The sequence below is a fragment of the Balaenoptera ricei genome, chromosome 9 (assembly GCF_028023285.1).
Source record: "Balaenoptera ricei isolate mBalRic1 chromosome 9, mBalRic1.hap2, whole genome shotgun sequence".
In the NCBI taxonomy this organism is placed as follows: domain Eukaryota; kingdom Metazoa; phylum Chordata; class Mammalia; order Artiodactyla; family Balaenopteridae; genus Balaenoptera; species Balaenoptera ricei.
In genome coordinates, this window is record NC_082647.1 from 68,576,438 (window position 1) to 68,589,781 (window position 13,344).

At 34.1% G+C, this 13,344-nt stretch overlaps 1 protein-coding gene across 7 annotated transcripts in view; it reads right to left on the bottom strand.

Moving 5' to 3' along the window:
- Positions 1–13,344, bottom strand: part of DGKB (diacylglycerol kinase beta) — a 639,765-nt gene that overhangs the window by 296,224 nt on the left and 330,197 nt on the right. For all 7 annotated transcript variants that reach the window (XM_059932825.1, XM_059932829.1, XM_059932827.1 and 4 more), the window contains one exon: positions 11,890–11,954. In XM_059932825.1, coding sequence (XP_059788808.1) covers positions 11,890–11,954 — 65 coding nt within the window. The remainder of the gene's footprint in view (positions 1–11,889; positions 11,955–13,344) is intronic.

Genomic DNA, 13,344 nt, shown 5'->3' on the forward strand with positions numbered 1-13,344 from the left:
CCCAATCACTCTGTTTCCATCTAGAGATCTGCATGGTTCTAAGGAAGTGATTTCCATCCTCTGGTGAAAGTGACCGGTCCAGCGGCAGGCATGCAACAACAGATGCAGAGCCAATAAGGGTGACAATCAGAACTTCCTTTCTCTCTTTCTCTCTAGACAGTGTGGGTTTGTAGGTGTAAATCTTGGAAATATTTGACTACTATAACCTAAGTCCATCTGAGGACTAAGTTAACATATGAAGCAGGGCAAAGATCAGAAAATAAAAGAAAAATGAAATTAGGACCTAACAGTTTTATCTATCTTTGGATCAAACTTGGCCTGAAGTTCAGGTAACTGAACACAGACACTAAGAGGTGCCGAGCATACGTGTTGCAGGGGTCCAGGTCTGGCTTCATTAGAGGCCATATTCCTTGCCATTCACCAGGAATAGAAGTCTGCAAGAAAGGCCTTGAAGGTAAATTCAGACTCTCTAAGAACAATCAGAGAGGCGAGGTGAAGAAAGTGTGAGAGAGAGCGCTGACGTGTCCTGTGGGAGTTGTAGGCAGTGAGTGAAAAGGTCATGAATCATAACTGCTCATACTTATCAGGAACTTGGTATTCACTAGTCACTTTCAAAGTGCTCTTCATCCACTGTTTCTTACCTAGAAACAACCCCCCACAACCAGTACTATTAGTATCAATCCTCGTTACGTGATGAGAAATTTGGGGCACAGAATGATGAGCAGTCTTTCAGAAGTCACACAACTGATGTTTGAACGGGAAGAGCCAAGATCTGAAGCCAGGAAGACAGGCTCCAGAGCTCTAACTAGCACACATATATGTCTGTCTGGGGGAGAAAAGAATTCAGTCAAGGAGATCCACGTATGGCTTTTCATTAAGATTCCCTGCTTATTAGTTCTAAGTGCATGGTGAAATACGGCTCACTGCTTCATATGATATATAAAGAGTGCCACTCCTAGCTGTTCGCATACACCACAAATATTAAGACTTTATATGAGACATTATCCACGGGATTTTCATGAGTTGGAAACAGACGTTTGGATGTTCACACAAGCTGGCCTAAGGACAGAACTGAGCCATCAACTGGGAGAAGACCATGAATGAATGCACAAGGTGGCCTCAGGAACCCTGAGGTCGATCTTTTCCATATAGCTCTCCTTTAGATCTTACGGGTTTGGAGAGCTTAAGTACCATTTCCAAAGAAATATTCTGAATAAACAAGGTATTATTATTTAAATTTTAATTATTTCAGCTCCAAAGCTACTTCCAGGGACCATAAACCCAAGGGAATTTAAACCAGGCAGGAGTTGTCAGTGGTTAGGTGGACAAAGAATAGGAATGAGAAAATCAAACTGGTTTCATCTGTCAGTAAGTCAGTCAAAACATATTGCCAAGTTCTGATCCAGTGCCTACTCTGGATATAGCAGGTATCCATACAGCTGAGGTCCAAACTTTCAAACAGCTAATACCACATACGACGGTGTTTATGCACAGAAGCTGGATAAATTCTGCTTGGTACATTATTGCTGTGATCAAGCTAATTTATTTTGAACAGTCGAGCTACAGAAGTTTCTAAGGAGTAATCTAAAGTTGTGTTCCTTAAAGAGTAGCTCTTAGACCATGTCTTTCACAATTTCTAGATTTATTTATCAAAAATGAAGACTTCTGGACAGTATCTTAAACCTGTTAAATAAAAATATAAAAGGACAAAAACTTGTATGTAAGTATACTATATATTTACCTATTTATATCTTATAATTATTATATACAGATCTATATAAACTTAAAAATTTATTATATGCTTGTTTTTGACAAATATATATTTATTTTTAATTTTTATTTATTTTTTATTATCTATATATGATTTATTATAACAATGTTTATTTAGATAAAATATAAGTAATATATAAACATATGTATACATTTGTATTTATATAAAATATAATGTATATTTTTACCCCAGATGATAAGACAAAATGGCACCAATGGCCACAATTTACATGACAGAGTCATGCTGGTGGAACATCTGACAAAACAGGATTAGCACTGATGTGGAGGAGAGTTGTTCAGTTTCTGGAAAGACTCTATGCCTAGGATCACTGAAGTAGTTGTTCCTTCTTCAGAAGGTCTGAGATGAAAGTCATTAACCCAATACAGTTGGGGATAAAGTGCCAGTAATTGCCCCAAAATAAGAAGTTGTTTTTAAAATTTAAGTTGTCCTTTAAGTTACAGTAGCCTGTTTTCCAAACCAGATCATTTCAGTTCTGTCTATAGAGATGAATCAGTTTCTATGTCATTTATATCATCTATCTAAAGATGATTATACATAAAATCTAGCATTCCATTTGCCACCCTCACCAATCCTTAGCAAATTATAGGCACCCTATGATCAGGCCTAGCACGGTGAGGATATGGGTGCACAGGACAGGTCTCAAGGTCAGCATCAGTGTTTAGCAGTAGCTGGTGTTAGTGAAATGCAACCAGCATTAAGATTACTTAAATGCTACCAGATGCAGAGGGACCCAGAAAATGAAGAAGACAACTGGGAATTCCAACAGAAGCTTTAAGTCAAGAACCAAAAGAAAGTAAGTGCCATAGGAACAACGGCAGGACATGGAGAAACAAGGAGACATTGCAGAGGCACAGTTTACTCCTGACTGTGCATATGTATTAAGAGCAAGAGCTTCTGGTTTCCCTACTATGAAGTATTATGTGGACAGTATTCACCTCCATAAAATGAAAATAGCAATTGTTACAGAGTAGACTTACTTTGAGGATTAAAGAAGACATCATATGATAAGAATGATTTAATGATGTGGAAGTGTTATTCCTAAATAAATAGTAGCCTTTATTACAATTGTATGTTGCAATATTATTGCCATTAAACTCTAAGCTCCTTTGAAACAGGAACCTAGTATTATTCATCATTGAATCCCCTCTGTGAACGTTACAGAACATGTTTTAACAGTCCTCCGATTGAAAAGTGATATCTATGTCCCCTCCCTTTGAATCTGAGGGAGCTTTTGACCACTTCAATCAATAAAAAGTATAGTGAATATGAAACTCTGTGACTTCCAAAGCTAAGTGAAGAAAATGCCATAGAACTTTTTTCCCTGTTCTCTCAGGATACTAACTTTTGGAGGCCTGAGCTGCCATGTCAGAAGTCTGGCTATCCTAGGCCACCACACTTTGAAAATGCCTAGGCCACATGGAGAAGCCATTTTGTAGGGACTTGTGATAGTTGATTTTACGTGACAATTTGGCCACAGGGTGCTCAAATTAAACCTTATTTCTAGGTGTGTTTGTGAGAGTGTTTCTGGATGAGATTAGCATTTGAATTGTTGGACTCAGTAAATTACCCTCCCCAGTGTGGGTAGGCATCACCCGTGCTGTGAAGGGTCTGAATAGAATAAAAGGCAGATGAAGGAGGAATCTGCCCCCTTTCCCCCTGCCTCACTGACTGAACTGGGACATCTCAATCATCTTCTCTGACCTTCCAACTGAGATGAACACCATTTGCTCCCCTGGTTCTTAGGCCTTTGGACTCAGACTGAATTACACCACTGCTTTCCTGGGTCTCCAGATTGCAGAAGGCAGATTCTTGGACTTTTTAGTCCAGCACCAGCCACCAGACATGAGAGTAACCAAGATTCCATCCGCTAGCTATCAGATCACTTCCAACCAGTGAGTCTTCCCAGTTGAAGGCCCAGACATGATGAAGCAAAGACAAGCCATCCTTGCTTCACCCTGTTTGAACTGCTGACCCAGAGAAGCTATGCATGTAATAAAATGATCGTCTTACATCGCCAAGCCCTCAAGTAGTTTATTATTTAGCAATAGTAAGCAAAAGAGATTTTGATATGTGGAAGTGAATGGCCGCCACAACAAAAACAGAAAACATGTGACATTTGCTTTGGAACTGAAGGGTGAGAAGAACCTGGAAGAGACAGGAGGATACTGACAAGCCTTAGCATACTGCTAGCGAGGGCTTGAACAACATAGGAACAATGTTATGGGGGAGGGGAAGAAACTGAACTCATTATATGGCGGCAAAAAGCTTGTTATGGAGCAATAGTAAAGGGAATACCCTGGCAATTAGCATATTTTTGGCCCCTTATAAGTGTGTGTCAAATAAAATCTTTAAAAATACAATAAAGTTATAGCATGTCTGCTATTTTTCTTGCTAGAAGCTGAGGTGGGGAGGAAGAGATTTTTAAGATATGAAAATTAAAAATTCATAATAAATCAAGATTTTGTATTTCTACTTTCTAAGTCTCCTCAGAAATTTACCCATTAAGGAAATAGTTTCTTCATATTTTAGGGCTACTACATAGAATTATGAGGGTGGCTTAAATAAGATTCCCTACTTTGTGAAAACATTGCTCATGTAGAAATACAAAGCAGAAAATACAAACTCCAAAATGCTGCATATTCAAGAATATTACCTTTCTCTTCAAAGAAAACTATATGTGAGGAAGCCTGTTTATAAAAAGTAAACCTACCATTCAAGGTTAATATTTTAGAATTATTATATTCAGTCAGAAAATAATGCTGAACATATCCTTATAAGAAAATGTATCCTAAAAGGAAAAGCATGAGTAACTAAGGCTTAGGTGGAGCAAGAAGCAATGGAGAGCACCTAATTAGTTCCAATTAGCCATGACAGAGGATGACTTTCCAGGTAAAATTACCTTATAATGAGGTGATTAACCTCTTTGGAAAGAGTTCAAGATAGACTTATACTTAATATATCCTATATAGAAGTGATATAACAAGGGTCCTCAAGGTTCCATGCCAGGGATAATTTCTAACAAGAATCAATAGATTTTATTCTAGAAGAACCCAAAATACTTACATTATTGATGGACTAAATCGTAAAGCATCTAGAGACTATAAATTAGGCATTTAAACTTCATATCAAATTAACTAACTTATATGGAACTAACTTTATACTAAAGAATGTAACAATTGAACTCTAACAAATTACAAATGCTAGCCTCTACATTATCTACGAACATCAAAGGAAAAAACATTCCTGTTGTTCACACAGGTCAGTGTTACAGGCTCATTCCCCAAAGTCAGCTGTCCACTGTCTAATTACTTTAGTGGATCCCCTCAGCCCCCAGAGCACACCTGGCTCTTGTTAGAGTTAGAGAGACTAATGCTAAGCCAGGGAGTAGGCCTGAACACAAAGGAAACAGAAGCTTCAGTGTTTTCAACACAAAAACACTTGGTAAATTGAGGATAGGCTTCTTAGAAACAGCAGCTTTAACTGCTGGCTAAGTTTATCTTTGGCTTTTCCCTTAAAAATGATAATTCATTAAGGACTACTTGAAATTATACATCTATAATATGTATAAATTTATATATTATATATATATTTGCTGTCAGCTTATAATAAACAAGAAATAATTTACTTTTAATTTGATAATTATTTCCTGTAAGTTTCCATGTAGGCATAGGACCTATAATAATGAGCAGAAATTTTTTTCTTAAACTGCCTTCTGTTTAGTACTCTTCCCTATAAGAAAACACTCTAGATCTTGGATTATTCCGTTGTGATTTTTCGGACATTTCTGAATTAACTACTGTTACTTCACAAATCTTGTTTCTTAATTTGGTATCCTAGGAAGTGAGTGTGTATGTGTTTGTGTATGTGTATAAAATTTTTGCATAAAACACTTGCAAATTCATGTAAAGCAAAAACACAAATCCTGGGAATACAAAGGCAAAATCAAGGAAGAAAAAATTTAGAATATTTGCCTGGAGATGATACTAATAAAATGTAAGTATCTTGCAAACAAAAACTAGAAATAAATGTTTCTTCTTCGGCTAAATCAGAGAATATATAAGCAACCCTTACTTCAACATATACCCTTTAGAGCTCAATGCTCACCTTAACTTAGGAGTTCCAGAAAATATCCATCTGTACAGTTACAATGTAGACTTTTCTTCCAGTTTACATTCTTCTGCAGAACCTATAACCATCTAAGGTTTCTATGTAACCCCAAATTCACTTTCCTCATTTGCCTTAGAGAGTCAAAAAATACAGTGTCTAGCTGGATGCCCATCATATAAAAAGAACTCCTTATTAAATGTCTGCAGAATAATCAGCCAAATCAATAGCAGATAGCAATGTTTTATCCAAATTTCAGGACCTTCATTGATCCTTTTGTTACTCCCCTGCAGTGTCAAAAATGAAGGAAAGAAAACAAGAGAGCAGGAATAAAAAATCTGGAGAGAATGAAGAAAAGACAGAGTGAGAGGCAAAGAAGGAAGAAAAGTTACTGAATCTCTTCCTAATTTATCCTCCAGTTCTCACGCACTCTATTCCAAAAGAGTTATCTTACAAACATGATTTTGAACAGCTCGGACTTAAAAGTGAGCATTATGGTTTAATGACACCAGGAAATAATGCAGAAAGATTCAGGTGAATTGAATCCCTTGCATCAATGTGCGCACAGCTCTAACTCACTTAACCATATTTTCATCTGCTCAGATCAGACATATTTAAATGAGTCTCAACATACAAATGAAACTATATGGAGAGAATAGCATAGTTAGTAAATTATTTTAAAGGTCTTATATTAGAACTATATTGTAGCAAGAATACATATAATTATGAAAAGCTTACATAAATATAATATGAAAAGCTGAAACTCACAGAAAATATATGTAGCATATACATACACAAATAAATAAATCTATGCATCACAAATATATGTATGTACACACATGTATAAATCTATATATTATCTACCCATCTATCTACACACTATATGGCTTATATGATGATAATAGTTTCGTCATCTGGAAAAGCTGACTTAATAATGCTTACACAAAAAAATTCAAGAAACGTTATTTAAAAGATATAATTGAGTAGTCATGCTAAGTGATAATGAAAAATGAGTAAGTTTCATTTTTAAAAATAGACCAAAGTTGGGTAGGTACACAGAAAATAAAGAAATAAAAAATGCTTTAGCTCATGGGAGTCTCATGAGTATATATAATTTTGTCCAAAAGGTCCCTGTACAATGTGAAACAATTCTAATGAATATAGATTTTATTCCAAATACTAAAAATGACAGATGTTTAAACTCTTAATATCAACAGTGCCATTTCCCTAGTTGGTTTATAAAAGATGGTACCATTTACAAATGTGGAAGTTTACAATGAAGCATAATTTACATTTTTAAATAGAAAAAAATGCTTCACTATACAATAATGAAGTTGTCTTGACTGATGGATGCAAAAGTGAGGTCAAATGCCTAAAATCAAACACCACACAGAATTTCAACACTGCTTGTGAAGCTTTGAACATTTATTTTGTTGAATTCTAAGAATATATTGCGACCTGTTTTGACTAATAATTCATAATTGTTAAGAATTATTGCTAACCTATAAAGTTGATAATACAAGTGCTAAAACAAATCTGTAAGTAAGCATTCATTAGCAAGGCATTCACAGAGCTCAGGGATTTATATTGTAAAGTTTTTGTTTGTTAACACTGCTGGCTGGGGTCCTTGGATATTAAATACAAGAATATCAAAAAAACTTTTAGTACCTAAAAGAATAGTTATTTAGAATCAAGAGTCATTCTAGGCATATTTCAACTCTCTTTCTATTATCTTTTTTGGCACTATAAAAAGCACAAACTATAAAAGTAGTAAGATATTTCGAAAACAGATATACCACTTACTAATAAATAATTTAATGAATACATTTAGCAAGTATCTATTGAGTGCTCATTATATTCCATGCACTGTGTAGATACTAACGTCCCAAAGAGAGTCTCATTCCATAATCTCTTAAAGCCTATTGTCAGAAATAAAAAAATCAAGAATCATTCCACAGAATGAGTGTGATCTTAAAGGCATAGGCAAATTTTCTAAATTCATGTAGACTACTAATTTCTTGAGTAATGCGCAGAGCACAGAATCTTTTCAAAATTAGGTTTTATTAATATAGTAACATCAAATTAACAGTCTGGAACACCAATTTTTCAGTTTTGTTTCTTCTCACACATTTAGAAGGCAAGGCCCTCTGTCATATCTTCTATCACTACCTAGATTCTGAGTTAAACTGCCTTATTTAAATTTACATATCCATTTCAGTTTTCTAGTTGTAGATGTCTTCACAAAAAAGCAGAAAGTAGTACAGAAATAAGGCACATACCTCTTGAACAGGGGGCTAAGAAAACGATCTTTGTTTCGTTCAGGGAGTTAGAGACCAGATAGTTTTAAGTGATCAATGTGACAATGAAATAGTATCTTTGTGCAGTATTGCTAGCCCTCAGTGTTTGCTAGCAGGTGTATTAAGTGTTGTGTATTAAGAATTTGAACTGGTTCTTTAAAAACAAGCTATGACTACGATATTAAGAAATCTTTGTAAACCACTGATACTTTTTCTATAGTTAGTTCCATTTTGCATATTACCTGTAAGTCCTTGTCAGTGTTACACAGATTTACACATGGAATTCAACCATTTTGCATTTTTTCCAAAATTATTATAACCCTTCATAATTATCATGTTAATAGATAGATATTATAGTGTGTTTATGTACAATTGTTAATATCTTTTTTTTTAAAAAGCAAGAACTTAAAATGCTTTTACTAAATAAAACCCGGAAAGGTGTAATATATTTGAATTATGAGCATCAGTATGATGGTAAATAGTAATAGTCAAGTTATGTAAATATTTTAAACACCAGTATTATATAATAAATGGTTTTAAATAATACTAGCATAGATACTTTAAGAATTATTTTTTTCCAGCTTAAAACAACAGAAATGTTTATTTAAATTCAGTTTGAAGACTATCTTAAAGTTTAGAAAGTTGAATAGCATATTTCCTTTTAACAGTTAACTTAGATTTAAGTAGAAATTTGGAAAAGAATATGATATAAACCTCTCAACTAGCACTCTCTTAAGCACCACCGGAAAAATCATTATCTTTCCCAGTTCTTTCAATTTCTGTCATAAGAAGCATAGAGAGCAGAACTATATATTTTGGTAATTAATTTCCTTAAGATAATGTTAGAAACATCATGCTCTTTAAAATATAAATGAATTTCAAGGTGAGCATGCTAGAGGATAATATTAATGGTGTGTGATTTATTGTGACAAGAGATCTGATCTGAAACACCATTATTCGGAGTACTTAAAAAAATCCATTTGCAAATTCCTGAAAATATGAAAGTGCTATAGCTGAACCTGTCTCAATGTTGAAATCTGGAAATCTGTCCTTGTAAGTATGAAACTGCTTGTGCACAATATCTGGCATGTCTTCCTCATAGAAATTTATTAGAACATTTTCATAATCTGAATATGTTGTATTGCAGTTCAGAGAATTACCTAAATGCTTGTAGCTCTGAGTGAAGACAACCTACAAAAGTACAGACTGAAATGTATATGGATAATTAACTTGGTGATGTGTATAATTTTAGGGCTGATTGTTATCTTAAAAAACAGTTGGCAATAATTCACTGAGCATCTACTGATATACCTGGCATTCTTTGAACTCACAACAGAAACATGTGACCTGTAACAATCTAGAAGGTGTTTTCTATGTTATCACTGTTCCAAATGAAATATCCCCTTTAAACTATGTAAGCAAGATCTACTTGTGACTTAAATTTACAAGTAAGTTTCACTAAGATGTAATTTTACGTCTTATAAATTCATCGGGGTATATAAACACATTGTAGTAAATGGCATCTAACCACATGTTGGGCAGTGAGCAATGTCATAAATTAGTACTGCAATTGATAATAAAAACTTAAATAGATATATGTAAATAACAGAAGTCTTATTAAAAAGAATTAAAATTATTCTGGAGAACAGAACTGATTACCTTTTATACTTGAGGGAGGATCATAAGTATTGGCATTCTTAAATATAGGCTGTCAAATTTGAGAAACACCTAAACATACTGATACACTACTCTATATTTTTAATTCTCCTTTCTCCCTTCCCCCTCCCCCATGTCTCTCTTTCTCTCTGTTTCCCTGGTTTTCTCCCCTCCCTCCTTCTCTCTTCTCTCCTCCCTCTGCTGAATAAGTTTGGGACAAAAATTTTCCCCCTTAAGCATTTCTTAATTCCTTTAATGGGCTTTTAAACTGTAAAACTCCTGGTGGGGCACACTGCATGCAGCATTTTTCAAATAGCATTTTTTTTTTGCTAGAAACCTATTTTAATATATGAATATCAACACATGAATGCTTCACAGAATGGCAGTGGGGTAAGCATAGGATAGCTGATTCTATAATATGGCTTTAGGTGCATTAATAAATATGTTCATTTCCAGAACATTCAAGGTGGGTGGGTCATCAAGTGCTGAAATATACTACAAAGTGAATATAATTTCATTGTTACGTCAATTTTTTTCATAGATTTCATGAAATAAAATTAAATCTTGTAAAACGAAAGTGTCTATTCTAGATATAAAGAAAACAGGTGCAAAATTTTAATGAAATTACTTTTGACTTAATTTTGTAATATACATGGCATAAAATTCAAACAGTACAATAAAAATTCAGTATCCATCCCAACCACTTGGTTCTCTTTTCCAGAAGAAACCAAAGTTAAATGATTTTTGTGAATCCTTCTCAAGATATTATGTGCACATACACATATTCATTATACACTTTTTCCATTTTCCTTAAAACAAAAATCATAGATGTCTGAACTATGAAAGAAAGAGCAAACCATAGCATCATGATTTATCATTAAGGCAACACCTAAGGCACATGTTACAAATAAGTTTTCATATGTCTTGCTAAAACATTTAAATAGATCAATATAATGAAAAATCAGATAGGGTCTCACTAACCATGAAACTATTTAATATGATGATTCTTGTATAAAGTAGTACACTAAAGTCTATAGTTAAGAAAAATCTAAAACAGATTTAAAAATACATTTTAACAGCATTTATTTATTATGAAACTACATGGAAGAAAACTATGTCAATCTACTAGTGTATGACAAAACTGAAATAAACATAAGAATTTCCAGGAGCAGTTGTCTTATGTGTTCTGTAACATTTATGGTACAATGTCAATCTAGCCAAATACAGAGACCACAGGGCCTTTGACTTTGAACATTAATATATAAAGCACTTAAATAACTGTATATAAATGCTGATTATGATTTTGTACCTCTGTGAAATGAACAGAGTACAAATGGGTATAACTGAAGCAAAAGATGATTCACTGCTTCTGCCCAATTTTTCCTGGGTAGTGGGGTGGAGAGAGCCATATTTCCTTCTAGAAATGGGGAAGATAACAAAGCCAAAGCTTTCTCTACTTCCCTGAATATCAGAAAAAAGTCAACATCTACATTTTAGAGGAAATAATTTCTGCATATTTTGGTTTTCAAGGCTTTTTCACTGTGAAGAAAAAGTCATTAAAAGTAGTTTTTGTCAGCATTGATATTTCTCTGGTTTATTTTCCATTTAGCTGAGGCCAATATAGGACTGACAGTACAAAGATGAGAGGTCTTGTATGATACCTACGTAATGTACAGTTACTCAGCATGATCCAATCAGAGCCTCGTGTTTTTCCTTGGGATTTAGGATGATCACTCCTCACATATTTAGCCATGTAAAGACTTCCAGTATATCTTAATAAGGTACTATTTTCACCTTACACTTGAAATCTTTCTTCTCATCACATAAGAATGGGCTTAGATATGACCACACTGTATTCCGCATTATAACCTCACTAAAACCTAACAAGAAAAATCAAATTCGTTTACACTGTTGTCTTAATACTTACACATACACCAAGCCTTATTCAGTCATTATACGTAAAATTCTTTATACCATATAGTGATCCTTCTTATGACATAGTTCATCAACAGCAACCATAATTATAATATGTTATCTTACCTACTATTGAATTTTTCTGGGTGTTTTTCTCTCATGATGTGGAATCTGTGGGCAATGGAAGCATCCTAAGAAGAGAAACAGAAACAAAAAACAAGACAGTTTATGATCCTATTATCTTGTGGAAATAACGATTAAAAGAGAAAAAAATTGAAGAATAATATTTTAAATCAACTTTTCCTAAACAATGTCATTGCAAAGATATTCTACAATTACGCAGAAATGTGTAATCCACATAAATTCCGTGCAAGTGTGATTTAGTCACCATTGGTTATTTTTCATATTTACTTCTAGGAATTGATTTCTATTTAATTTATATATCTCCTTTAATAACTGGTTTTGGCCTCATGCTTAAAGTATGTTTAAGATAGTTCATATGAACATAAATGTCAAAAAGTAGTTGAAAATACTGTTACACAAAAACTAGAAGAATGGCTTAAGTGGAGAAATGATCAGGTGGAGAAGCTCCTAGTCCTTTGAGATTAATTATGGGTAAAAATATAATTTGAGGGTGCATATCTAGTGAAGGTAAGTATAATACGTGGCTTCAAAGTTGGCTAAGAGTGTACTGGATGTGTAATTATTAACTGTTTATTCCACAAGCCACTTTCTGACATATCTTGCTTAATGGAGAAAAACAACAAAGGGAAAAATTTATTTTTGGAGAATTGGGGACAAGTGTAACTGAACTCTGAGACCTCAAATGCACCAGTTCTGCACCCTAATGGATGTTTCTCCCTTTTAGGAAATTCATTCAGAGTTTCTATGATACAGAATCACACAACATGTGAGATTGGTAGAATACTTTGATTCAAGCTTTTCAAGTACAGACTGTTCTTGCTGACTTTTAATAGTTGGCCCTGTTATTCCAAGCAAGGAGATAATTTCCCATTCTTCATCTACACATGATTAATCACTCCAATGAGAAACTAATATATTTACCAGTAATCTCAAAGGAAATGGGGCTATTTTAGCGATTAACGGTTAATTTCGTTTCATAGTAGAGACAAAAGAAAAAGAAAAACCAAACACAAAGGAAATAAAGAAGTTGTGTATTTGAGAGAATCCTGAAAACACTAATCAAGGATTAAAAGTCTAATGACTGAAATGAAAAGGCTAATGTGCTTACTCATGCATAACAAAGCATGAGGCACAACAAGAGAGGGACCAATGCCCGCCGCAGATGGCAGACCGGGAGCTGCTTTTCCCTGCAAGATAGAGCTGTGGTAGAACTCTAGTGTTTTCTGTACAATTTTATCCTCTAAAAATTGTTGAGTAATTGAATTAATCCACGTGTAAAGGACACAAAGGTATAGATAGGTGCGTACTGAAACAACACTTGTAAAATAAAAAAGTTATTTAAAAATTCTATGGTTTGATATCCTAAGATATAACTCTGTTATATATGTGTGGTCAATTTCCTGGTTTGCTAAGTAAGAATATCAAGGTGTTCACCTT